Source organism: Emydura macquarii, unplaced genomic scaffold, assembly GCF_026122565.2.
Source record: "Emydura macquarii macquarii isolate MOO-44397 ecotype Brisbane River unplaced genomic scaffold, CSIRO-AGI_Emac_v2 contig_374, whole genome shotgun sequence".
NCBI lineage: Eukaryota > Metazoa > Chordata > Testudines > Chelidae > Emydura > Emydura macquarii.
The window spans coordinates 5865910-5893600 of record NW_027130511.1 but is presented as its reverse complement, the minus strand read 5'-3'; the positions used below and the strand labels follow the sequence as shown (position 1 = coordinate 5893600).

Sequence of the window (27691 nt, the reverse complement as noted above, 5' to 3'; positions counted from 1 at the left end):
TTTTAGAAAATAATATTAAAATATTTTGGTTAATATGATTTTTAAAAATATTTTCCCATCTTGCAAAAATCTAAACTTTGAGCATACACCATCCAATCAAGATGCTTTATGAGCCGGAAAAGCAGCTAGAACTACTATTCCCAGAATCCCACCAACTCCCACTACGTGGCTGGGGCCTCATCTTAATGAGACTGGCAACATTAACGAACCTATACAGAGCAAGTAAAGGAGGCTGTGTCAGCCAATGGCATCTATATGATTTGAATGCAACAAGAAACAGAAAAGAGCAGTGCTGAATGAAGGTGGAAGATGAGTGCTGCCCTCGTGAAGGTATTTACTAATACAGGAGCCCAGAATTGGGGCTTTTTCTTTCTCTCTGACTGCACAAAGAGAAGCTCTTATTTCTCCTACAGATAATACACCTTCAGCAAGATGATCTTCAGTGGCATCTGAAGTGCAGACTGTGTGCATTTTCAAATAGGAATGTAGATACTCTCAGTCCCACAAGTTTTATGGAAAATCTGCTGAAATTGTGGAGCTTGATGTAAGTAATTCCTGGATTCAATTTAAATCTCGAGTCCTGCAATATGCCCTACACAGGCAGATCCCTATACTTGTACAGAGCCTCATTGACTTCAGTTGGGCTTTGCATAAGGGTCTGCCTTGGTAGAACAACTTGCAGGATCGAGGCCTAAATTAGAATCTGGTGCTGCCATTTAAAAGTCTCCAAGAAAGAAAGAAAGAAAGAAATTGCTTAGTATAAGGACAGCTGCAGAACACAGAAAATTTTGTAAGCGATCAGATTGGGTTTCAACATCTAACGAGGCATCCCACCAGATGGCAGGTGTTTGTGAGTAGAGCAAGGAATCTGAATCAGTGTTTAAACAGCATGTGCAGCAAATGAAATAGAACTATCACAAATGACAATATCCTTGGTATATTTACCTCTCCCACAACTTGTAGTAGTGGAACCCTTTGCACATGTATTGGGTGGTTAGAAGCAGAGTGATTTACTCTGTTCTTTTGGGTTATGATGATCAGTTATAAACTAACAAAACACAGGTGGAGTGTTTCAGATGGGTTTCTACTGCTGTCAGTAGGGTTCCTCTTGGGCATATCTCACAGGACACTCTTTCCCTCTCTAGTCCCATGATATCCATTGTTTCCTGAGCTGCTGTCTTGAGGCACTCAATGCACACAGTGCTGTTTTAGTGTTGCGGAATCAACAAATGGTCAGGGTGCAAAAGGCCTGGTTGTGCTGGTACATCCTGAGACATACAGGTGTCAGTGAGAGCCTGGGAAGAAGGTACACGTGGAGTGAACCAGGATTACAGGGACATGCTACCTGTAGTGCTCTATTTTGAGTTGATCCTCAAGAAGTATTGCTGCATCATGGAGCCCGTGTGTTCTGTGGGCTGTATGCCCCTATTAAAGATGCAAGCTGCTGCAATATGATCCATCTTAAGTCATGTAGGATGTAGCCTCCAGCTGCCACCCGGGTGTCAATGTGGTATTCAACTAGGCAAAATCTGGAGTGGGATTGAGATTATTAGCCAGTGAAATGAGCTCCAAGGTAGAAATGCAACTAGGAACACCCTGTAATACTTTTGCAGATTGGTCCTTGCAGCTGATGCTCTTTAAGCACTTTACAGTCATTAATGCATTAAACCTCACAGTTCCCTAGGGAAGTAAGAATTGTCATCCCCATTTCGCACATAAAGGTTATGTCCATGATCACATAGTGCATCACAAGGCGAGCCAAGCATAGAACACAGGAGTCCTGACTCAGTCAGCTGCTCTGCTCTTTATTCATGCTACTCCCCACCTCCTTGCTAAAGAATGAGATGTGAACAGAAACAAGAGTCAATGGTTCTTCTCAGTGAAGGAGTTCAGGACTCTTGAATCTTCTTTGGAATCCGATCACACTTCTGCACACCCACCATGTGACAGGGAGGACTTACTGCCCTAGATCTTTCCTTCGCCGCCTCTGCCCCCACTGCAAACCAATTTCTTGGCCTTTTCCCATTGCTGGAAGGCAGTGTTAACTTGAGCTGGCACTGACTCAAGGGCCAAAGGGTCCCAAGTTGTAATGTAAATATGATGCTTTGTCCCCATCCCCAGGGGCCTTGAAACTACAGCGCAAGGTCACCAGCATGATACAATTTAATAAGCTGTCAGCAAATAATTGGGCAGACTGCTGAAATATACATAGAGAGCAAGTGGGAAAATGTCTTCCCTGACTGGGACCAGGGGACAGAGGGGTAAAAGGAAGGTATTGCCAATTCCAAGTGTTCAAAAATTCTGAGCAAGGCCCCAACAAAAGATGAGAAAAATTAATAAATTTCTAATGCTTTTTCTTTGCCTTCTGTTTTTTTATTCCTTAGAGTTTGTGGTTTCTAGTTTTGATCTGCAACCAGGAAGGCTAGAAAGATACTATTTTCTAAAATGAAAGCTGATATTTTTGCATAATCTTATGACTGCAGGAGCTGAGGCTTTGTGAAAATCACCAAATAGTATAAGTGTCACAGGAATATCCCAAGAGCTGACAACACTACAGCATTCCTCCCTTCCCTAATCTACCAACCATTCCTCAGGTGAACTTTAGTTGGGATAATTCAGTCAAACATTTACATTCTGTAAACAGTTTAAGTTAATTTAATATTTAGCTGTGAAAATGGTTAAGTGCTTAGATACAGAACTGGGACTCAGGACCCCTGAGTTTTAGTTCTGGTTCTGCCATTGTCACACAATTAGTCAATGGACAAGTCACTTTCTGTCTCTGGTACCGTGTTCCCCTCTGTGAAATGAGGATATCATGTCACTGCATTTTGGAGGGAGGGGGAGAAAGAGTGGTATGTGAGTGTTAATTTATTAATGTCTCTGAAGTGCTTTGGGGTCCTCCCAGGGAAGGAGCTAGAGAGGTTTGTTGTTAGTTAATAAGCAATATAAACAAGCCTTGTGTACAGAGGAGGAACCCTTGCTATGTGTTACAGTGTATTCCATATTTTGCAGAAAGACACAGTTCCTTCTCAAAGGAGGTGGCATCTTTGTGCAATGATTACAGAAACTCTGTTTTTAGAATCTGCTCTCCTTTTATTATCCCAGAGTTGTATTTCTGCACTGGTAGCTTCTGACAACCTGAAAGTCTCTATAAATACTTTATCTCTCATGACAAGAGCCAGATATCACAATAATGGGCTCAATACAGCAATCTAAAGAGAATTATAGGTGTGGCTGACATAGGTTATTCATTCAGAATAGAATTGAATCCTGCCAGTTCCTGCTGCTGAATCTTCTGAACACAGGAAGCTAAGAATTTGGATTCTGGCACTTTTCTCATTGGCTGTAGGGACAGAGCCTTCCCCCACCCCAGCTGAGTGAAAAGGGAAGGCTGGGTCATGTGGCTTTCACTCTTTGGACTGCATTGCATTGCACACATAGACCATGGATTCCTCTGGAAAGGTGAGAGCCAAAGGGTTTAAAGCAGTTGGGGGAGCTTTCTTGGTTCCCGGGTTAAACTGGGGATTCACTTCCCTGCACTCTCAGGACTTGCTTGGATCAGTAGCTGCTATTCTACATTGGGAATACACATGTCCGTGAATGGCTCAAAGGGCTGGCTTATGCCACTGAGGTTTCAAATGGAGCTTCTCATTGTACACAATGGGGAATTTTACTTTAAAAATCAATGGTGTGATAAAGAACCTAACATCTGAAAGTGACAAAGAGGGATGTTTTGAAAGGCCCAAACTCACCTGACTTGTGTCCTTGTTGAAATGCATCACTTGATCAAATTTTCAACAGGACAGCATGTAAAATGGCAGCGTCATTGCTACCCCCCAAAACAAGGACTATCCTTCCTAACTGCAGAGTTAGCAGATAAAGCCCTGCTCTCCTTGAGTTCCCATATGTATGCCTCCCTCTAGCTGAGAAACTGCTAGCATTACCATCATGTAATCCATTTTCCTTTCCCCCCCTCAGCCTGTTCTTTATAGTTATTTCCGAAGTTCCTGTTCCTGGAGAGTGAGAATTGGTAAGATCTGGTGTTTAATTTTACTTTGCTCTGGCACTGTCAACCCACCACCTTCCCTAAACACTAACTCCCTTCACTAAACCAAATGAAACAGTGACCTAATCTGTGTGTGTGTGAGTGAGAGAGAAGCAAACATGCAATTGAAAAAACAGTGACTTCAGTTGGAGGAGGGACCAAACATCAGAATCAATTTGCATTTGGGGGAGGGGAAGGCTAGTAAGGGATCAAGAGAGAATAATCATTTTTTTTACCCTGTTGAAACTCCAGTGACAGTGGGCAGACAAGATAGTTACTGGGGTGAGAGGAGTATTTTTGTGTGTTTGTTACAAACTTTTAACCATCTGCCCACCTTTGGTAGCATAAGGAGGGCTGGGATCTCTGCTCTCCTTTCTTCTCAGCCCTGACCTCTCAGTAATGGGTTCTGGATGGCTCTCCCCTGCCCCCAGTGGTTCCTTTTTTTCAGACACTCTGGAGCTAGTTAGAGGGACATATTTCCTTCTTAAAGCTAATGTAATCCAGATGTCCACATCCCCCACATTCTTTAAAGAGGCCCTGTGTTCTGTTCTTGCAGTGATACCACCACAAACTGTGTGATCTTATCTGATCCTGCAAATTTAGCAGGGTGGGGCCTGGTCAGTACTTGAATGGGAACAAGGTTTTGCCAGAAGTGATCTGAGTGATCCAGGGCACTCTCCCTTGTGAGCTAGCACTGACCCTATGCCCCCAAGTTGCTGTACTGCAGGCCATAATGGGGGTTTTGGTAGGGTGCACTCTTCCCTGGTTGTTAGTACTAACCTCAGTGCCCCAGCACAGTACTGGGAGGCCCTGCATGACAGAGGACTGTCTTCCATAGGAGATCTAAAACAACCACTTTGAAGGGAAGGGGGTTTCTTGTTTTGTTTTTAAACACTGTCTTCAATAGAGATTTTAAAACTTCCATGAGCCCATTTGGAACTTGGAACTAGCTGTCTGGCCTTACTCTGCCTCTCTGACTCTATATGTTGTGTTCTTTCTAGCACTGGCTCTGAAGGGAATTACCTATGATCAGATGCCAGTGAACCTCCTGAAGGATGGGGGGCAGCAGGTAAGAGGGCAACTAGTCAGCCTCCCAAGGGGGCAGGATTTAAATGGCACACAGGCTAAGCCTAAGCATCACTAGAAATTTGCCAGCCCAGAATCATCAGAGCTTAAAGGAAATAGGATCTATATTACCTGCTGGGAAAGTAGTAGTTCAATAGCTCACTCTAGACTTCTTTTCCATAGCGAACGGTTGCCTCTGACTTCTTCAGTACCTTAACTCACTCCCTTCCTAGTGTCAACTTAAGCAAAGGTAAATATAGGCTGAGATCAAGAAAATCTCCTGAAACTCAGATGTATCAGGCCACGGAGTTGCTTTTCCAAAGGAAGGGGCAGAAGCACTATTGCTTGGGGGATTTAAAACTAGAATTGGACAGCATGCTAGGGAAGCTTACCATCCTGCCTTGGCCTCCAGAAGGGAGGGCGAGAGGGACAGATTGCATGAGACCCAATAGTCTCCTTCCCTCTTTAATGTCTGTGACTGACATTATCCAGGAGGCTGCAGGCAGACCATCTGTCTTCAGTCAGCATGGTGGAACAAAGCTCATCAGGTGCTGGTAATAAAGATAGGTTGCTGTGATTTCTAAGCACAGTCCTAGTCATGCATGGGTGGCACCAGAAAATGGAGGCATTTGTCATAAAGATGTCAGAACCACACTGTAGCGAGTGACTGCCTGGAGCACACACAACCCTCTAGCACCAGTGAGGCAGGAATCTATGTATGACAACATGGCCAAGCCAGATCTGGGAGGGGAGAGAATGAGGATAGTGCAATTGCACTGCTGGGTGGGGATCAGGATGGATCTTGCCTTGCCACTTGGGCCAATGGATAACTACAGAGGTAATGCACCTGGAGCGATCCCTAGGTCCCAAGAGGAACACCTCCTGGTGTCCAAAGGAGGGTCATAATGTACCTGTACCATTAAGACTGAAGCAGAGGAAGGAACCAAGGAGAAAACATAGGGAGAAGCCTCAGGGTTCCAGCAGTAGCAGAGAGGACAAGACTGCAAATCTATTTGTGAGCAGGGGAATTAGAAGACAGGCTAGTGCTGGCCCATGCTCCCCTCCAGACAATCAGACCTGGAGAGATCATCATCATACAGAGCTGCAGGGCCTTTGAGGCTTTCCCTTTCAGAGGGGAGAAAAAAGCTCCAGAGGCAAACCCAGCAATTACAGACCACTAAGCCTAACTTCAGTACCAGGCAAATTGGCTGAATGTACAGTAAAAAACTACTGTCAGATACATAGATGAACATGATTTGTTGGGGAAGAGTCAACATGGTTTTTGTAAAGGAAATCATGCCTCACCAATCTACTAGAATTCTTAGAGGGGGTCAACAAGCATGTGAACAAGTGTGATCCGGTGGACATAGTGTACTTAGATTTTCAGAAAGCCTTTGACAAGGTCCCTCACTAAAGGCTCTTAAGCAAAGTTAGTGGTCATGGGATAAGAAGGAAGGACCTCTCCTGGATCAGTAATGGGTTAGAAGATAGGAAACAAAGGGTAGGAATAAATGGTCAGTTTTCAGAATGGAGAGAGGTAAATAGTGATGTCCCCTATGTGTCTATACCGGGACCAGTACTGTTCAACATATTCATAAATTAACTGGAAAAAGGGGTAAACAGTGAGGTGGCAAAATTTACAGATACAAAACTACTCAAGATAGTTAAGTCTAAAGCATACTGAAAAGAGTTACAAAGGGATCTCACAAAAGTGGGTGACTGGGCAACAAAATGGCAGATGAAATTCAATGTTGATAAATGCAAAGTAATGCACATTGGAAAACAGAATCCCAACTATACATAAAACATGATGAGGTCTAAATTAGCTGTTACCACTCAAGAAAAAGATCTTGGGAGTCATTGTGGATAGTTCTCTCAAAATATCCACTCAATGTGCAGCAGCAGTCAAAAAAGCTCACAGAATGTTGGGAATCATGGTACACCCGCATACTAGATATATCAAAATAGATATATTGGAATTGGAAAAGGTATAGAAAAGGGCAACTAAAATAATTAGGTATATGGAAAAGTTTCCATTTGAGGGGAGATTATTGAGACTAGGACTTTTCAGCTTTGAAAAAAGATGACTATGGGGAGATATGATAGACGTGTATAAAATCATGTCTGATGTGGAGAAAGTAAATATGGAAGTGTTATTTACTCCTTCTCATAACACAAGAACTAGGGATCACCAAATTAATTTAACAGGCAGCAAGTTTAAAACAAATAAAAGGAAGTATTTCTTCACACAACGCACAGTCAACCCGTGGAATCAGAGGATGTTGTGAAGGCCAAGACTATTATAGGGTTCAAAAAAGAACTAGATACGTTCATGAAAGATAGACCTATCAATGGCTATTAGCCAGGCTGGGCAGGGATGCAAACCATCCTCTGAAGTGTCCATAGCCTCTGTTTGCCAGAAGCTGCGAATGGGTGACGGGATGGATCACTTGATGACTACCTGCTTTGTTCATTCCCTCTGAAGCACCTGGAATTAGCCACTGTCGGAAGACAGGATACTGGGCTAGATAGTATGGCTATTCTTATGTTCCAATACTTGGCTCTTCTTGGCTACAGAATAGTAATCCCAAGGTCTTCTTTCCAGTTTTCTACTGAATTCCAGGCAGTGAATCCAATGCAGCAGGTCCCAGCCCTGAAAATCGATGGCATCATGCTGTCTCAATCGGTGAGTTACCCAGCCAGCTCTGTCCATTAATCATTTACTCTGTCCTGCTGCCCAGAGAGAGGATTTTGCCCCCACAGCATGTGTGGTCTCTGAGTTAGAGAGCAGAGTATCTATGATGAGAAAAATGATCCTGGCTGGGAAGTGAATAGCAAGCAGCTCCTGGAGGGAGACCACTACGGGACATTGTCTCCCTCTTCAGATGAGAGATTATTCTGTATCAGTACAAAGGCACCAGATATTAATGGTCACAGCTCAGCTGCTCCCTCAGAATCCCACCTTTTCAGAGTAATTTGTCTTTTGGTAGCCTCTGTCAGGAAGAGACTTAGATCACTTGTGATGTGAGCCAGGAAGGTTCCACCCAGTTTCTTTGGGGAAGTTTTTCCACATCACAAAACTACCACACTATTTGGCAAGGTGGTAGCCTCTGCTTAGAAGAGGCCAGATCTCAGATAGGAAATCTGTCCTTAACTCCTGCTCCTTTGCCATGCTATGGGGCTGGCCTCCCCCCCCCCCCGTACTCCATTATCCCACCCATGTCTCCTTGCTCATTGCAGCTGGCCATAATTCAGTACCTGGAAGAGACCCGGCCTAACCCCAGGCTGCTGCCTCAAGATCTGAAGAACAGAGCTCAAGCCCGGATGATTTCAGATCACATTGTTTCTGGCATTCAGCCCCTGCAGGTACTGTCCTGTCACAAACAGGCAGATGGGACTTCCAGACTGGGTTTACAGCTATCTGTGGCTCTTAAAGATTGTGATAGTATCATTCTGTTGACAGTGCTGACTGGCAATAGGGTGACAGATCTCACACAGGTGGTAGCATAGGGTCGAATCCAGGCTCAGCATGGTTAGCAGCATCTACCTGTTTTGCCAATGAAAATAGCAAGTCACTTCCTGCAAAGACCATATGCTCTGTGCCTGAGAAATGTCCATAGGACCCAGGGCTTCTAGTCAAAATGAGCTGAATTTACAAGCAGAGCAGCAGTTTTCAGTTGCACCCCAGGCAAAGACCTGCAATGTTTTGTAGGAAGGGCAACTCTGAGAAAAGCTGGGATGTGTGGGTCTGTCATTAAGAGACTGACACCTGTAGTGACGTAGGGGACTGAGTTTGGGACAAGGGATTAGGAATTGACACATCTAATCCCAGCTCTCACTGTTTTGTGTGGCCTGGGGCAAGTTACAACCTGCTGGATCAATCTAATTTGGGGACTCTTTGGCCTCCTCAGAACCTGACTTTACTGAAACAAGTGGGAGAGGAGAAGAAGCTGGAATGGGCTCAACACTGTATCACCCGTGGTTTCCAAGGTAGGTCTGCACTGAATTAATTAGCGCATCTACGAATAGCACAAAGCACTGGCTGAGCAGCGTGGTGGACGATTTGGTCCAAAGTCCTGCTTTCTACTGCATAGGAACAGAACAATGAACCAACCAGTATGGTATCATCTGCTGCCATGCTGGAGCAGACCAATGGCCCATCTGATCCAGAATCTCACATCCAGCAGTGGTTAAATATCTGATGCTCCAAAGAAAGCTCAGTGCTGCATCTGGAAAAGGAGGGAGGGATTCCTTCCTGGAGCCTGTAGCAGTCAACTTGTACCCTGACACACGAGGCTTGACAACACAACCTTTTTACCCAGCTGTCACAGCAGATGCCTTTTACATTTGTATAAGCTGTACAACCCTTTATTTTAAAAGTTACTGAGCTTGTTGCCTCAATATCCCTGGCAGAGTGTCCCCCAGGTTAATTCTAGTAGGCATAAAATACCATTTCTATTCCTTCCTCAATAGGTTGCCTTTAATTTCACAGTGTGTCTCCTTGTTCCTGTGCCCTGGAATAGGGCTACAGGAGTCTAACTGGCCTTCCCTGCTTCACCCAGTTTATATCCCTGTATCCTGAACCTTCCTGTTCTTCTTTCTAGTTCTGCTCTTTAGTCTCTTCTTGTAGGGGAGCCCCTCTCCCTGCCACTAACAGCAGATGAGGAGGGCAGAGGGGAAGAACAGGAAGCCTATTTTGTCCTTTTGAAACCATCTTGGGTCCAAAATGGCTGGTGGGTCCCAAAGCGCCCTCAGCTCCAGTGAGAGTCTCCGTCCCTGTAAGTGCTGCCCTGGATTGCTCCCTTCCAGTCCAGCTCAGGGTACCTTGGTTCACACTATTCAAACCAAAAGTGGTGCTTAGCCCTGCACCACCCCCCATTTAAGCCCCTGAAAGTGAAAGTTCCTGCTTCCTGACTCAGTGCACTCTCTCTTTCAGCTCTGGAGCAGATCTTGCAGCACACAGCTGGGCGCTACTGCATTGGGGATGAGGTAAGGAGATCAGACAGAGCACAGCTTGCAGAAGGGACTGATAGCCTAGCATTTAACTAGGACTGAGGTAAAATCATCTCCCACATAGTGGTGGAGCTTAAAGAGTTTGGGCATTGAGGCTGTGAAGTTGCAGCACAACCACACGTGTTCTAGGTTTATGTAGGCAGAACATTCCCTGGGCCTCATCATAGGAAGCAGGGCTGCATAAATCTGACTCAACCCATTATCTGCTCTCCATCCCTAGCTGCTCCTCCTCTGGGGAATAGCCATTTCATAGCATTTTACACAGGAAAAAGGACAGCTCTCCATTTCCTAGCTCAGTGGGAATGGCAAAAAGCCATGGACTAGAAGGGATGTTTGCTTGGCCTTGTTGGCATGCTACTGGTGGTCAGACACTAAAGGAGACATCTAATTAGACAAGATTCTAGGAGTTGGCTGGAGATTGGGGCATAGGATACAGAGCCTTTCACCTCCCGGGCCATGGATCTGAATTAGCCTGCCAATAGAAACAAAGCTGTTTTCATTTGCCAGCAGGTTAGTGGCCCCCTACGTGAAGTGACTTGGTGGGATCTCAGTCCCGTACTTGGTGGGGGCAGCTACCACACAAACCAGCCTCTTTCTTGGCTGACTCGGCAGAGTCTAAGGACTAGTCCTCCTTTGAGGTGGCCTTTCCTGGTGCAAGCAGGCACTCTGGCTGTGGTGGTCCCCAGGCAGAACCTATTCCATTGATACGGGGCTCAGTCTCCAGCCCTGCCAAGTCAGCACCAAATTATCACTAACATATTTTAAAGAAAAACAAAATAGCCTAACTAGTACAGCTCTTTTTCCTACCATTTCCAGCCAGAGCAGAAAGTACATGAGACTTCAGGAGGCCACCTGATCCCAGAGCTTAACATCCCAGTCCTGCAGCTGCTTCACCCCACTGTGGGGGGGAAGGTTAATCTGGGGGTTTAGACACTGGACTGGGACCTGATAAGTCTTCAGATACATTAAGGGCTGTAATAGAGAGGCTGCTCTTAATGTGAACTGAAGGTAAGACAAGAAGTAATGGGCTTAATCTGTGGCAAGGGAGACTTAAGGTAGATATTAGGGAAAAAACTTTCTAACTACAAGGGTAGTTAAGCTCTAAAATAGGCTTCCAAGGGAGGCTGTGGAATCCTAGCACTGGAGGTTTTTAAGAACAGGCCGGACAATCACATGTCCGGGATGGTCTAGGTTTACTTGGTCCTGCCTCAGCACAGGAGACTGGACTTGATGACTCTTCATATCCCCTCTAGTTATATGAAAAAAATCTGGATTCTATCAGTGTCAGTAAATGACCTTGGGAAAATTACTTACTCTCTGTGCCTCAGTTCTTCATGTCTAAAACAGAGATAAAGTTCTTTTCTCCCACCCCGTCTGTCCTGTCAGCTTAGATTGTAAGCTCTGTGGTGCAGGAACCGTCTGTTACCTTGTGTTTGTACAGGACCTTGATCTTGCAGCTATTGCAGTGCAAATAATAAGTGAGGTTCACTTATCACACATCCAACTCACCGTCCCTTCCTGGTTGTCTCCTCCCCCTTTGGAGGGGCACCTGGATTTGTTTGTTCAGTGGCAGAGTTGCCATAGGAATCTCCAGGATGCCTGGCTGTCCTAATGAATTGGTCTCCACGCTGTGTAGCCATTCAGCTCCCCTAGGGCCAATGGCAAGCAGCTGCAAGTGACTCCCATGCGTTCCTGTGCCTGCAGCTAGTCTGCATGGTCCCCATGACCAGCATCTCAGCCAGCCTGCAAAGAAGGAGACCTTCTGTGTAGCCCTGGAGCTCCCAATGTGACCCTTTCACACTGGATAGGAGCTGGTAAAAGAATAACTGCCCTCCCTCCCCAATGGGAGGAAGAAACAAGCTTTGTTTCAACATGGTAACACCAATCCCACTAGAAACTGGATTGAGAACCTACAAGCCCCAAAGAGGCATCAGAGTGTAACAGTTTACACTCACTACTGTTCCAGGCAGCACTGAGGTGTAAAAGGCTTTATATCCCACTCCTGTGAGCCAGTCAAACCCCTCCTCCTTTTTCATTTTGTGTGCCCACGGAAAGTAAACACTGAGCATAAACACTTACAGCTGTTTTCATCTGTCAACAGATTGGGTTGGGTGTAGTGCTAGTTTGTAACTGAAACAGCCATTCACTGCTGGTTCCAGATTGTTAGGATCTGGGCTGGGAGGCAATCCCCTGCTTTTCATAGGGCCCACTATAGCTTCAGAACTGTACAGAACAGAACGAGTGCTGAGAAGGGCCTTTTGGGGGAAAAATGGGCCTACCCATCTCTAGCTCCAGCCAGTGCACTAAAAAGCAGTAGGGTGGGTTTTGAATTGCTTTGACCAGTTTTCTTTGCTCCATTGTAGGTTTCCATGGCTGACTTGTGCTTGGTCCCTCAGGTTTACAATGCAGAGAGGTGAGTGAGGGCTGGTCAGCTCCATTAGACCCCATTTCTTGCTTCAGAGGCCTGACTGACAGCCAAACCCTACCTTCCTCCTGTTGATGCTCAGGCCAATTGGAATAGCACATCTCTAGCAGGGTATCTTTCGCACCATGATTTTTTTCATTTACAAAACACTGCATCTTTTGAGAGCTCACAAAAGTGAGGAGCTGGGCTGGGCTTTCTTCCCCAAGGCCTCCAGAGCAAGACTGGCAGCTGCCCCCAGAAGAGCTGACAGGCCAGATTCTGTGTCCCCACCTATGCAGAAAGCATGAGAAACACAGGCTCTTGGGGTTAATGGAAGCATCCTCCAGCCAGCGCTGGAGTGTTGCACACTCTAAGAGGAGAAAAGGTGCTTGGATACCATAATGATTGGCAATTATTTTCTTTTTTTTTTTTTTTTTTAAAGAGGTTGTAAGACCATTGTGGGCATCCACTATAGGAAAAAAGATGTGTTCTTGCCACATGCTAACCAACAAAAAGTAACACCCAGGAGGTAAAATCCTAGTGAAGACAAGGCAGCTCTAACACATTAGCAGGCCAAGGTAAACCCTAGGAACAGCTTTAGCTAATACATGAGCACAACACACCTTTTTTCCTGGTGCAAACTAGGCCCCAATCTGCCAGATGATTCTCGCCTGCTTGACTTTACTGGAGCTTTGTGCTGATCGTGTTGCCCTGGGTCCATGGAGCAGGGATTCTGTAGAACCCCCTTGGATTAACTGTCTAGCTGGGCATATCTGACTGCAGCTCTTTTCCCTTTGTAGATTTAAAGTGGACCTGGCTCCATACCCCACGATAACCAGAATCAATAAAGCCCTTCTGGAGTTAGAGGCGTTCCAAGTGAGCCACCCATGCCGGCAGCCCGATACCCCTGCAGAGCTGCAAGCCTAAGGCCTTCCTACAATCTGGCTCTGTTCCTCTAAAGCACGAGGGCAGGAGTGTCATAGAAATGGATCGCATCCTACCTAGATAAGGAAAGCCACACTCACGTGCCCAGCAGGAAGCCATAGTATTGATGTGTCCTTGCCAGCTGCATTGGAGGAAGGAGAAAGGGCAGGAGCGCTAGCTCTTTTACTCTGAAAGAACCTGTAGGTGGCCTATTGCAGACCTCAGTGAAGTAGGGCAAGGTCATGCTTACACACCTGATCATGTTTAACTGCCTTAAATCTCACCATGCAGGAGATTAAAGAAGAAGTATCAATAGCTATCTTGAGCCCTGAGTCTGTCTGGCTTTGGGCCCAGGAATGGGCTTGCTGAGATATCTTAGCTCTCATTTTGGAGGGTGAGGGCAATACCCTTTTACAGGAAATATTCATGGAAAGATTGAGTTCTACTTATGGACAAGGCCAGCTCGAGGGTGCTTCACTTTCACCAGGCATAGAAGAGTATCAAAGAACCACTCTGTGCACAGAGTAAAACTAGGCCATTAACACACTGGGCCTGATTGTCCTAGCACCCATGCCAGAATTAGTTTAACCCCATTGACTTCAGTGGAATAAATGCCACTTTACCTGGGTGTAAGTGCAAGGAGGATCAGGCCCACGCTCCCCTACTGCAAACACAATGAAAGTTAGACCCCAACCCTGGGTTCCTATGCTCTTGCTGGGAACAACTAACACCGATGCTATGCTATACCTGCCACACTGGCAGTGACAGCATGAAGAGGATTTGTTATACCAGGCTGCTGGGTGATCTATACGTCTTCCCTTCACCCAGCAGCATCCTGGGAGAACTAGTCTCCCTCATTGCTGGCATAGCAGCCAGCTCCCCCATTAGCCAAAGACTCCATCCTCAGATGGCATGCCACTTATATCCAGACATCACACAGCAACAGACACTTTTTTCAGCCACTAGTAGAAAGCCAGTCACCTCACTTTCTAGCAATACTGCCCCCCTTACTCTCCAAGGGGAGGTTTCGGGGTAGTGAATTCTCAGTCATCCAGGAGCCCTTCCAAGCCAGAAAAACCCCATTCCTGGGTGGCAGACAGGAATTGCTAAATTGCAGCTGAGGTCCAGCCAGCTGTGGTGGATGACTTGCATCCCCACGTTACAGCTCACTTCTCTCAGTCTGCAGCAACCCCCTGGCCTCACCCAGCTCAGAGTGAATATACAAGGTCACCTTCATTTCTAAGTGAAGAGGATGATGGCAGGAAGAGCCACTCGGCCATTGGCCAAACAGAAGCTAGGATTTGGGGCAGGGAAAAGAAGTGACACACAGCAGGAGAGGAAAGCAAGAGACTAGTTTTCCACAAGGCCTTGGGGGAAATGCCTCTGTAACGAAGCCAGGACAGATTCAGTTCAGGCTTCCCGGGGTAATTAGGTGTCAAAGCAGAGGCACCAAGCAAGGGTGAGGCTGGGAATTTGTGCCCAGTCCTCAGGCTGCATCTCCATGGGCCCCAACAAGGGCAAGAAGCTACCGCAGCTTTCAGGGAGGCATTCCAAACGTGGGGCAGATTTCACTTACATGCAGAGACGTGGTTCACCTCTTTGTTTTGATTCGTTTATTGCCATCCACGCTCTATCCCTTTGTCTCTATTTACCTTGGCACAGAACCCCTGCTATTCTGGGCTGGATCTCGTCTAGGTCCAGCTGGATCCTGCTTGTGCTATTGTAGAAGGTCCCAGCACAATCTGAGCCGCCAAAAACCAGTACAGTGCACAGATTGTGCTTTCCCTGGCTCTCCTTGTCCACATCCGGCAAGTGGGCAGAGGTGAGGTTGAGCAGCGTATGGCCGGCCCGGGGCACTAAACAGAGGTGACTGTGTGTTACTGTGCTCCATGCAAAGGTGTCTGCAACAAAAAGGAGTAATCACTGCTGGCAAACCTATCCCCTGCACCAGGGAATAAACAGACAGATGGACACCAGGCAGCCAGAAATACGAGCAAGTGCATAGCTACTGCAGCAGGACAGACACCTACAATGATTCTTTGTCAGTCAGCAGCTCTGAAGAGGGGATGGGGAATTACTCACCGAGATGAAAGATGAATACATCCTGCAAGGCTCCTTTGGCATTGCAACCCCCACTGATCAGGACCTTCTGGTCAGACACTGGCATTGCAGCATGGAAACTAGAATCAGAGCAGAGCATAACAATAACCAGAGCAAAACCTACAGGGCACCCACCTTCCGCCCCAGACAGCTCCTATGGGGTCCATATTTACCTAGGAGAGGAGGCCTGGGATAGTGGTTCAAGCCACATATGGAGTCAGGACACCTGAGTTCTAATCCCAGCTCTGCCCCTGAACTGCTGTGTAACCCCAGGCAAGTCACTTCCCTCTCTGTGCCTTGGATGCTGATTCACCTCTGCAGGTGCTGAGAGGCTTCATCAGTGCCTGAGAGGCACCAGGGAACCTCAGACAGAAGGTGTTAATGAAGGGCAGAGGGCTTTATGTTGGCTAGTAGCCAAGGGCCTCCCTTCAGGAATCCATTGTTTTCCGTATAAGGGTTTCTCCCTTTCTGTGGCTCTACTGCCATCCAGATGCCCCGGGAGAGGGAGCTGTAGGGGGCAGTAACCCTGCAAGCATGCAGGAAGCACCAGTCCCAACCATGAAGTGAAATGGTTGGGGCGGGAGATGCCTCTTGATCCTATAGCAGGATCTTACCAGCGTGCAGAAGGCTGTCCTGAGAGAAATGGGACTGGCATATACTCCATGTAACCTGATATACAGGGGAAAAGCAGTAGAACTTCAAATGCATGGCAATCCTAGCAGCTCTGCCCATCCCCACTGCAAGGCAAACAACTCTGTGCTGAATGTGAGGAACATAGGGTTTTCTGCATCAAATCAGAGCAGCAACCTGTTTAGTCTGTTATCCAGCCTCTTGCCATCACCAGTGCCTGATGTTTCTTATTCCCTGCGTTGGGTCAGGCCATCTCCTACCCAGCCCTATCGGGGACACCTCAGAACCATGCTGTCCGCCTCCCATATCACACAAGGGCCCTCTCATGCACCCACTGTCCCCAGCCATGTTTCCTAAGACAGACAGCCCTTGGGTTCCCACCCCAGCTGCTCAGTGTACCCTAACAGGAAGGTGATATCCCATTCTCACCCAGATCCAGAATGTGCACATCATTCAGGTACAAAGGGGTTCTCTGGCCCCCAAAGATCACCAGCTTGTTCCTCAGCAGAGTGGCTGAATGACTAGGAAGAGAGGGGGGTGGTGAGTGAGTGAGTGAGGCAGCCTCAGGAACCTCCTGGTATTGAGGGTTCAGTCTCCTTTCACAAAAGCAGGCTTCTGGGAGAGCCATTAACTCAGCTACAATCTTGTGGGCTGGAGCAGCTTCAGTTTACACATGGCCATTCCCCCCTTCTGTGCTCCCCACAGCCATGAGAGCCTAATACCAGAGCATCACGGGCTGGTGCACAACCCATCAACAGAGGAGAGTCCCCCAGGGGAAAGACTGGGAGCTGCTTCACTTGGGACATTTAAAACTAGGACTGGACCAGGCCTGGAGATGTGACTGTGGAGAACAATCATGCCCAGCCCTCCAGGTGTGGAGATTAACTAGAGGGGGACCTGGTGATTTCCCCCTCCCCCCCAACTTTGAGGGTTGAAATGAAGGCACCTCACCCAAGCCGAGGTAAAGGCTTCTCTCCCTCCACAATGGGCTGGTACCAAATCTCATACTCAGGGTTGAAGATATAGAGGGTGTTGCTGCAGGCCCTGGACTCCAGGGATGCCATCTTAGGAAAAGCCCCTCCAAAGATAAAAAGCTCCTTGCGGTAGATGGTGGCGCTGTGGTAGGCCAGTGTCGGCACCTTCCCCTTGGCCTGAGGAAGGAAGTTTCCAGTCACGTTTCACATGCGAAATGAAGCGCATAGTTGACATGGGTCAGGTCCCTGCTGGCCGTGGGCATAGTGAGTACTGGTGCCACTCCACCTGTTCCATGACCAAACACTAAGATACAAGTGGACAATATCTGCTCAGCTTATTCCCCGCCTTTCTCTGACCTGAATGGGGCATCACTCTGCTTACTTGCCTATCCCAACTGCTTCTGAACACAAACCAGGAGAGGGAGTCATTCTGGAAAAGCTTCTGCCTCATCACTGCTAATCCCACCCATGCCATTCTCTCTCAGCCCCTTAGCTTTCCTTATGCCTTAATGCTGCCGAGAAAGGGAAGGTGCAGCTGGTCATTACCTCTCCAGGAAAGAGAAAGGGAAGGGGGGGAAAAAACCACAAGGTAAGGCCATCTGAACCAAAAAAGCCAGCTCATCACCTTGGTGCCTACTCCAGGTTTTCACTAGGCCCCACAAATGGGAGACCATTTCCCCTGCAATTTGTGTGCTATTCTCCCATGTAGCTTGACTCAGATACAGCATCCAATATCAATCTATTCTGCCTCCAGCTTCGCTCACACTGGATGAGAGTAAGCACAAGAGCAAGGACACGGGCACATTCAGGGACCCTGAGGCAGTGCTCTTGGGTTCCCAGCTGGTCCCCGACAGAAACACACTTCTTTCCACATGCTTTGTTGCTTTCCCATAGAAGTTCCACTACTCACAGCCACGAGAAGCCACTTCCAGGTGGCTGTGTCCAGGATGTAGATGGTGCTGTAGTGCTTGCCCTCCTTCATGCCCCCAAATACATAGATGCGTTTGGTGTCTAGGTCATAGGTGGCGGTGTGACCCCATGAGCACTGTGGCACAGAGCCCAGTGGTGGCAGATCCAATGGGAACCAGAAATCATTGTCTGTGGGAGTAACACCATACAGTGAGGGGTCAGAGACTCTCCCCTTCACTCCCGTCTCAAAAGTCCTATCCTAAACCAGCCTTCGGCCAGGATCCTGCTCCCTTCATTCCTCCCCTCCCTTGAGTCAGTGCCAGAAGGAAGAGTTTTCAGCACTGTTTCTGTCCTTGGAAGTGGAAGGTGCAGGGGCAGCAGACTGGCTGGGAATAGCAGGGCAGAAGAGGAATTCCTAACACAGCCAACAGCAGGAGCAGCTCACTGTACAGGACCACAGGTTTAGGCTGAGGCCTATGGCATGGAGCTCAGCATTGGGCAGCACCAGTGGATGGCCCCCAGCCTCAGCAGCATGCAGCCTTCTGCTGAGTGGAGGGACAAAGGGGGAAATGGCGCTACCAACACTGAGCCAGGAGGAGGAGAGACAGCAAAGAGAAAATGGGAAACTAGCTGCATGCTGGGGGGAGCTGCGGTGCCACGGAGACACCCTCCCGCACTCTCGTCCCAGCGGAGGGAGCCAGTAGCTTCCAGCCTATCAACACAGAATAACACAGCTCTCCCTGCAGAGGGTTCAGCACAGAGCAGGAGCCAAGAGCAGCTCTCAGTAGAGGGCTTCCCTGGGCCCTTAGAATGGCATCAGCAAGGGCGGAATGCTTCATCTGCCTGGCTCGGAGCGGACCCAATCCACTCAGCTCCTGCTTCGCCCAGAGACACCTTCTGCTCCTAGGCACCTCTGCCTTCCCTGCCCAGCCCCAAACCTCTCACCAATCTCTAGTTTCCAGAGAGCATCCTTGCAAGGCTGTTGATTGACTCCCTCTCCACCAATCAGAATGGCCGTTTCTGGGTCACTGAGGCACATGGCATGACACCATCGTGGGCTCGGACAGACTGGAGAAGGAGAGATGGAACCGGACTGCGTCACCAGACCAGATGAGGGGCCTCAGGCTCTCCTCACTTCCATGGAGAGGGCAAAGTGAGGAGACACGGGCCTGGGCTCTCATGGGAAGGTGGTAGCCTGAGGTGCTGAACCCTCAAGGGCAGATGGCAGGGCAAGAAGTCCTATATACCTACACCTAAGTGGTCTGGAGGCCAGGACCCCTTGGGCAGGGGGGATTTTCTCGTGGGCTTTAGGGAGTAATCACTGGGTTTCCCCTCCCCTTTCTCAGTAACATAGGGAATCAGCAGTGGGGAGTCTGGCTGGCTGCAGGATCATGCTGCCTACACTTCAGTGACAAGCAGGGAGGGGCATTTTGATGCCCCTGAGCAGTCATGCAGGAAAGGACCCTCAGCTGTGGGTATGTCCAGTTCATCTCTTCTACATTGAAAGGTATTGGGAAAGTCTGGTGACTAGGGGATTGCCAGTTCCTAGGGCATGTGAGGGTCAGAGGCTGGGGTTCCCTCCAGCTAGTACCTTAGGGAGGCTCCTTCCCCTATTCCATTTCCTTCTCCTTTCCCTTCCCTTCCCTTGTTAACAGGCCCCCATACTAATTGGTGGGGAATCTGAAAAAAGTTTGGTCAAGTCTAGGCATCATTTTACCCAGCTCCCCACCAAGCACCCAGAGGGGCAGCTCAGATTGCAGGAAGGTTGCAGGGGGTGTTGGAGATAGTTCCTGTCCCTCTCACACTGCCCAGGGGTGTATAGCTTGAGGGCAACCCCAGGAGGATGGGCAGAGTATACACAGCCTGCTGTCAGTTCCTGATGCTTAGGGAGTTAAGGGAACAAGCATGAATGTTCCCTCCAAGGCCCACAACAGTAAAGGGATGAGATGCCCAAGTGGCAGAGAAGCCAGGCCAGGGTCTGAGTACCAGGTTCTCACCTTGCAGCTCCTTCACCTTGAAATCTGCAGAGAGAGAACACAGTCAGGTGATGGTCTCCTGAAGGCAGCAGCAGGGAGTCACCTCACTGGAGGTGCTCAATCCTGTGACATGCTGTAAGTACCTCTTACCCCCCTACCCTGGCACAGAGCCATGAAATACATGGAGATCCATGGGAATGGATATGGCACCTCTCACATCTAGCACATTGATTCCAATCCAGCCACACATCAGGGTGACAGGCTGACTCACAGGGAGTGAAGTCACCAGCTCATTTTGCCCATTTGCACAAACCTCCAGGTTCAGAGACTTGGGTCTCAAACAGCGTAAGAGAGTAGGTGAGTGTAGTACTGGTGAAAGGTGCAGGATTGACAGCTCTGGAGGGAGAGGGTGTCTGTATCCCAGAACAGATATCAGTACAAGTAAAGCAGGGCAAGGTTCCTCAAAGAGCCCACTGTGCTTCACCCACTCTCTGCGGGGACCCCACGAGGGTGAGACAGGAGCTCAGGCTCCATGACTCTGTCTCTGCTCAAACTGCCAAATAGTTCTGGTAAGGGAGAGCAGGTGGCCTAATGGACAGAATACTGAACTAGGGCTCAGGAGACAAAAACTCTAGCCTCAGCTCTATCAGTGACCTCCTGTGTAACATTCGGTAACGCTCTCTGTGCCTCTGTTTCCTCAGCTATAAATGGGGAGATGATAGTTACCTTCATTTGTAAGTGCTTTGACACCTACAGATGAAGAGCTAAGTACTAGTATTATAGGGTGCAGTCCAGTCGCATTCAGGAAACCTCAGGTTCCCATTTCTGGCCCAACAGGCAGAGGTTGCACACTCAAGCCATTTGTTCAAGGAGAGAACTGGGGAGAGATTCTCAGGGCTCTGAGAGGGACACAGGGACCCTCTTGGCTGGGAGGTGGGGTTAGGAACACACTGGGAAACTGTCCCCAGAGACAGCACGCACAGGTCTGGGAGTCATGCAGGCAAGACCCAGCACAGACACCCTGAAAGTTATTATCCTAAGGTCTGTGTCTCACTCCCCTTTTACAGAACCAATTACCTTCAGCATCCTGCTCCCCTTCACATGCCCTGGGTGCAAACAAGACTTTCCTAGGCTTCTTTAGCCGAATAGGACTAGGCTTGCAGATTTTCCTCCTGGCCTCCTTAGGTGCCTTCTGGCCCACGGGTGACTCTGGGGCAAGAGGCACCAATGGCTTTTTTAGCGCTGGAGATAAATCCTTTCTTCCAGGCCTTGGTGCTCTGACAGTCACCTCCGAACTCCAACCTTTAACCTGTGACATCTGTCGGACAGCACAATTAGCTGCCTGTGACTTCTGGGAGAAAAAGTAAGCCTGTTCTATAATCTCAGTGAGCTCTTTACATCAGCCTCATCCATGACTGAAGACGACACAGGGACGGGTGAGCCAGGACCCCCAGTACTGTAGTGGAGGTTAGTTTTAGAGAGGGAACCAAGCTGATGCCACCATCCTCCTGCTGCATTCCCAGACAGTATTCCACCTTTGGACTGCCAACTGAAGAGTGGCACAGCAAGAACAGGAGCATTATTGGAAAGTGAGAGAGCAGCAGTGACAAGCTGAAGCATTTACCTTTGGACACTAGGGGCATCTGACTCAAGCGAGGGACATTACAATTGATTGATCTTTCTGCCACAGACAAGACCTTAGCTTCACAAACCTGTTCAGCCAGGGCCCTGCTAGGAGAATGGTGCCAATGGCTTCACTTGGATATAAAGTTCACTGGCCTCGAGTGGCTACAAGCAGGGCAGAGGGGGTGAAGGAACAGATGAGGTGTTCAGCATGCACGTACCTCAGTGGGACCATCCAAGAGCTGGATGGGGGACATGGTATCTTCCAGGAGGACGGGTGACTGGGTGGGCTCTGGTGCCAGAAACGGGCGAGTGGGAGTGCTGCTGCAGATGCCCTTGAGCAGCTAAGAGACAGACAGGGACCGCAGAGCAAGCATAAGAACAATGTTTAATACTCACAAGTGGTTAGTCTCCCTCACTCACAGGGTGAGTAAAAAGCTAAATTACAAGAATTGGAGCAAGTGCAGGACAGGAGCCCTACAGATTCCAAGGCCAGGAAGGACTACTGTGATCATCTAGTCTGACCCCCTGTGCAACACAGGCCATAGAACTGCCCAAAAACTACTCCTAAAGCAGATCTTTTAAAAAAACCTCCAATCTAGATTTAAAAATTCCCAGTGATGGAGAATCCACCATAAAACTCCTAGTAAATTATTCCAATGATTAATTATTCTCACTGTCAAAAATGTACACCTTATTTCTGGTCTGAATTTGTCTAGCATCAACTTCCAGCCATTGAATCGTGTGATACCTGTCTCTGCTATATTGAAAAGCCCATTATTAAATATTTGTTCCCCAGGTAGATATGTACAGCCTGTAATCCAGTCGCCCCCTTAACCATCTCTTTGTTAAAATAAATACATTGACCTCCTTCAGTCTCTCACTATCAGGCATGTTTTCTAATCCTTTCATCATTCTTGTGGCTCTTCTCTGAACCCTCTCCAATTTATCAACATTCTTGTTGAATTGTGGACACCAGAACTGGACCCAGTATTGTAACAGTGGTTGCATCAGTGCCAAATACAGAGATAAAATAATCTCTACTCCTAATTGAGACTCCCTCATTTATGCATCCCAGGATTGCACTGGTTCATTTGGCCACAGTGTCACACTGGGAGTTCATATCCAGCTGACCCCATCCACCATGACCCCAAAATCTTTTTCAGTGCCACTGCTTCTCAGGCGAGAGTCTCCCATCCTGTAAGTATAGCCCATGTTCTTTGTTGCTAGATGTATACATTTCCATTTAGTTGTATTAAACACAGTGTTTACTTACACCCAATTTCTCAAGTAACCCAGATTACTTTGAAACAGTGACCTGTCCTCTGCATTATTTACCACTCCCCCAATTTTTGTGTCATCTGCAAACTTTATAAGTGACAATTTTATGTTTTCTTCCAGATAATTAATAAAAAATGTTAAATAGTGTAGGGTCAAGCACTGATACTTGTGGGACCCCACTGGAAACACACCCACTTGATAAGGATTCCCAATTTACAATCACATTTTGAGACCTAGCAGTTAGCCAGTTTTTGGAATTTGGACTAGTGGTGATAGAGGAGCTTCTTACCCCAGAGGTATTTAACATGGGAGATGCTCATTCACGTAGACTACTTCTTTGCCTCTCTTTCCTGCTCCATGGGGCTAGGCAATTGTCTAGGAGGACCAGTCACAGAACTATTGCTGGGAATTAAGCAGAGCCTCAGTGCTGTGATAGCTACAAACAATGCAACAGCTCCAGGGAGGTGGAACAAGGCAGGGATCCTCAGAGTCAGACAGCAGTGAGACCCTGGGACAGATACAGTGCTGGTTCTGAAAGGTTGCAAATATGAATATACCAGGTCCCTAGGTCACCATCCCCAACTTTGACAGCAATACCATAGGCCTCAGAATCTACAGGACTATGAGTGGGAAGCTATCTGGACAGACAGACAAGGAGCCTGGGCTCAGACGCTGCATTGGAATCTTATTCAGGAGTGCTCCAATCAGCAGCTTTCCAGCCTCAAGATCTATCAAGAATAATACCTAGTTTTTATATAATGCTTTTCATCCATAGATCTCAAGCCCTTTACAAAAGGAGGTCAATAGTAAGAAGGAGAAGATCCATCTCAGGGGTGCTTGATCCAGTGATTTCAGCACATGGGCAACCAACTGCCTGAATACCAGAAACTGGGGGCAGAATGGAATTGAAACATCCTTTTGCCTACTGGTATCCTGTGGGATTTAAAAGTCAAAGGTGCACTGGCAAACCTAGAACACAGGTCTGGAACAGCAGGGCTTCAGGTCAGGATGAGATGTATTAGCAGATCTGTGGGAGGGACCCAGCACTGAAATAGCAGGGGGTGCTGCAGGCCATGCCTGGCACCTTCAATGGGAAGAACAGGAGATGTAGAGAACTGCTTTCTTACCTGCCCATTGACAGTCAGGAGAAGTTTAACTGGGTTGCCACTGTCCATCTGTTTCAAAGAAGCCATCAGAACATCCGCCCTCCAGTCACCTTCCCACACAAGAGACCTGTGCAAGAACCATGGAATCTCAGCTCCCAACGGACATTGTCCAGGGGAGGCATCCTGCTTCCCTACCAGTGCTAATGTTCCATAGCATTCAGTGCCCCCAGGCCACAAAGCATTCAGCCTTGGGAGGGAGCTCTCCTCCACCTTCTCATCCTTCCAGATCCCTTGGCTACAAAGGAGGGGTCCCATCCTCAGGAAGAGGCTCAGGGTCACAAAAGTTTTGAGTAAGGAAAAATCATATGGAGGGGAAATGAACCAGGGAGCCCCCGATTCTCTTTCACCTTAGTAACAATATGGCAGAGAAGGGCTGATCGGGGGGAACTGCCATGCCAGTAAGGGGGAAGGGATGAGAAAAATCTATGCAGAAGTTCTAGTCTATAGGCCTTTTCCATGGGAGCCCCCTCACTTTTGATGTTCGGTTTGGGATGTGTCCTTGACAATCATCGCACTCTCCTCCCCACAATCATAGGCTGTATCAATGCAAAGGGGTTGGATGGAGGGGACAAAGGAATTGGTTACATTTTTGAGTGGGGAAAGATGGCCAAAAAAGTCAGTCTGTCAAGTCCCCTTGACTCAGCATCAACTCCACCTGCAAAAACGTTCAACCCTGTCTGTGCTAGAGCAGAGCTGGGTGCTTTCTGCTGGCAGCAGCCCTGCTACGTCTGCACGCCCCGCTGCTACAACAGTTGCTGTAAAGGGAGCCCCATGCCTGTGTCCCCCATGGGTCCTGCACCATGTAAGACCCGTTCACCCCAAAGCTGGCCATGACAAGGAAGAAGAAGGGATCAAGCAGCTGCTGCACTGACTGAGTGTGCTGCTGCACATCTTCCTGCGAGGGCCAGCCTGCCCAGCCCTAACCCAAAGTTTTAAGAGTTGGTCCTAGGAAGGAGTCTGGAGCCCCACACAAGTCAGGAGGGGACCCACTTGCCCCCACACTCTCTATTCCCTTGTTAGCTGAGGGAGACCTGCCCCCCACACCAGATGAAACATCTGCCAGCAATCTGCTCAGATTTACCTCAAATAACAGAGGGGACCTGGTCCCCCACCATCCTCCAGCACCCACCAGAAGCGATCCGCTCCCCATGCAACAAAGCATCCCTCAGCCAGGGACCACAGGGCCCAACCTGTCACTGCCATCACTGCTGTAAGGAACAATCACAAGAACCTCCTTAAAGGGCTGGGATGGGGTAGCATGGTGGGTTGACCGGGTGAGGAGTGGAAGGGCTGACAGAGTTGGGAGGTGATGGGAAGAGACTGGTGTTATATACCTCAGTGCCTACCCAAGCCCCAGCATAACATTTACCTCACATCAGACCCCAGCTTGCCAATCCTTTGTGGCTTGACATCTGGATTCACCAGCACCTCCACAGTGATGCTTGTGTCCTCGGAATAACAATTCCAGTCACCCAAGCCAAAGACTACAAGTTGTTTTGGCAACGGCAGAGGCAGCTGAGTCTGGTAACACATCCAGCTGGATTTGCTTGAAGAGATTTAAAAAAATGGTGTGGCAGAAATACAGGAAGCCAAAATGAAAACAAGGGGAGGCCTGGTCAGCTCCCCCCATGTGAGGAGAGATTGAAAGGATTAGGCCTCTTTAGTTTAGAGAGGAGATGAAGAAATGGGGATGCAATAGATGTACGAAAATAATGAATGGTCTAGAGGGGGCAAATCAGATGTTTCACCCTCTCATCATGTCAGGACAAAGCAATATTCAAACAACTTGAAAATGGATGGGCAGCAGGAGTACACAGATCACTGCCAATCATGCTGACCAGCATTGCTTCACTGGGACCTTGTACTCCCATCTCTAGTCTCATTTTAGAGTCTGTAAGAACTTTGGGACAACAGGAGTCTTACTCTTCCGTGTTTGTACAGCGCCTTGCACAGTGGGGCCTTGGTCCACAAGGTAATACAGATAAATAATAATAACAATTCCATTGAATTGAAAGGCAATACATTGCAAGCTGATTAAACACGAACACGCTCCATAGAGAAGGGACCATGGTCTGTAATCCTGATTAGGGCCTCTGGACACAACCTGTGGCCCGCGGTACCGATCATGGACATACCCGTCACCTGCAAGCGGGAGAGCAACCGCTGTCTCTAATCAGCCACCCTGACCCAAGGCATTTCTACAGCCCCAGCCGTACTCGGCTCATTCCCGAGGGCCTGAAATCCCGCGGCAGAACACACCACGCGGCTACGGAGAGGGAGGCCGGCTATGGGGAGCTGCGTTTGTTTGACTCCCCTTGGTTAGAAACAGCTTCGTGAGCCAAGGGCTGGTGGGTCGGGGGCGTGGGGGGTGAGTGGCCAGCGGGGTTCGCAGCCTGGGCCGCAGCAGCACGGCGGGCTGGGAGCCAGCAGGGACACCGGAGCGAGCTCACAGACCGGACCGGACCGAGCCGAGCGTGTCCCCGGGGCCGGCCCACGTGGAACTCGAGACAGCCAGGGCGAGGGCGGGCTGGTTGGGGCCGGACCCATAATACTGGCCCGTTTCGTTCATCGCCGGCCCGGCTCCCACCTGCTGAGCTGCCGGGGCGGCTCTTGCAGCGACCAGAGCACGTAGAAGTGGAGGCTGGGGTCCAGAGCTGGAGCCACACTGCGGGGCACCTCGGCTGACGCGTCCCGCTGCCCGAGGCCCCCGGGAGCCCAGCTCCTGCGGCGGCGCGGGGACTGCCCCCTGCCCGGGAGGCTGGGACTGGAAAGCAGCATGGCAGGGGGAGCGGCCAGAGGAAAGCCTGGAGCTTTATACTCCGCTCCGGAGAGGAAGGGGCACAGGTCAGTCCTGCCTAGGGGCTTCCACAGCCCCCGCCCCTGGGACTGGCAGGGAAGCGGGGGAGTCCCCATAACTGGGCGGGGCCTGCGTGCGAACAAACCCCTTCACCTGACCCAGCCCTCTGTTTTCTCCTCGTCTTCCTTACTCATTCTTATAGATGATCCGGATCCGGATCTGAATCCGCCCATCCACACCGCACCTGCTCCCAACACGCCCCAGCTATGAAGGGGGCGCACCCGCTGGTTGTCATGGGGCAGGACGTCAACCATCAAACCCATTTACTTCACGCCCCCGTTTAAAGAGGTCATCGCAGTGGCAGAGGCTGCATCGAATAAGTCCCCGTTAAAGCAGAGACTAGCGAGTTCCCAGGGGTGATCAGAGCCTGCAGAAGTCAGTGCAAAGGTCAGAGCTTCCTGGGTCTGGGGGCTTAGTGTACAACAGGCAGGATCTTGTTCCGGCAGGGCTCGAGCCCTTTGCCTGTGAGCCGGGTTGAAGGGGTACCAGAAGAGGGCTGTGTCTGACACCCAGGCCAAGGTAGCAGATTTCCAAGTGTAGACCACAGCTTTAGGTGTGATACACATGGCTCCTAGGGAGACAGACAAACAACAGAAGCCAATAAATGAATATCCTGAATTCAGACAAATAGTCAGAGTAAATGAAAGAGAGAAGGATCCTCAGAGGACAAATGAAGGATCAATAACAAAACAGCAGAAAATATGCTATGCTTTGGTTACCCTCA

The 27691-nt window shown here is 48.8% G+C and overlaps 2 protein-coding genes across 5 annotated transcripts; one reads left to right on the top strand and one right to left on the bottom strand.

Annotated features, from left to right (window-relative positions):
* The first annotated feature begins 204 nt into the window (after window positions 1–204).
* Window positions 205–16005, top strand: GSTZ1 (glutathione S-transferase zeta 1). Of its 4 annotated transcripts, none has more exons than XM_067532643.1 (9): window positions 205–330; window positions 3979–4030; window positions 5047–5114; window positions 7716–7796; window positions 8351–8476; window positions 9022–9100; window positions 10047–10099; window positions 12487–12536; window positions 13328–16005. In XM_067532643.1, exons 1-9 carry the CDS (start codon window positions 310–312, stop codon window positions 13452–13454), a joined length of 657 nt encoding a protein of 218 aa, XP_067388744.1. In that variant the 5' UTR covers window positions 205–309; the 3' UTR covers window positions 13455–16005. The 4 variants fall into 4 exon arrangements, with proteins under 4 accessions (XP_067388744.1, XP_067388761.1, XP_067388767.1 ...); XM_067532666.1 differs by lacking the exon at window positions 205–330 and adding an exon at window positions 2484–2594; XM_067532652.1 differs by lacking the exon at window positions 205–330 and adding an exon at window positions 3403–3462.
* Window positions 15096–27158, bottom strand: LOC137143044 (rab9 effector protein with kelch motifs-like). The gene is made up of 13 exons (XM_067532634.1): window positions 27098–27158; window positions 25480–25656; window positions 24072–24177; window positions 21885–22007; window positions 21118–21358; window positions 20062–20085; window positions 19010–19132; window positions 18066–18253; window positions 17133–17332; window positions 16611–16702; window positions 16166–16220; window positions 15534–15631; window positions 15096–15352 (listed from the first exon to the last, which is right to left on the bottom strand). The coding sequence occupies exons 2-13, from the start codon at window positions 25641–25643 to the stop codon at window positions 15096–15098; spliced, it is 1671 nt and encodes a 556-aa protein (XP_067388735.1). The 5' UTR covers window positions 25644–25656; window positions 27098–27158.
* Window positions 27159–27691: the final 533 nt, after the last annotated feature.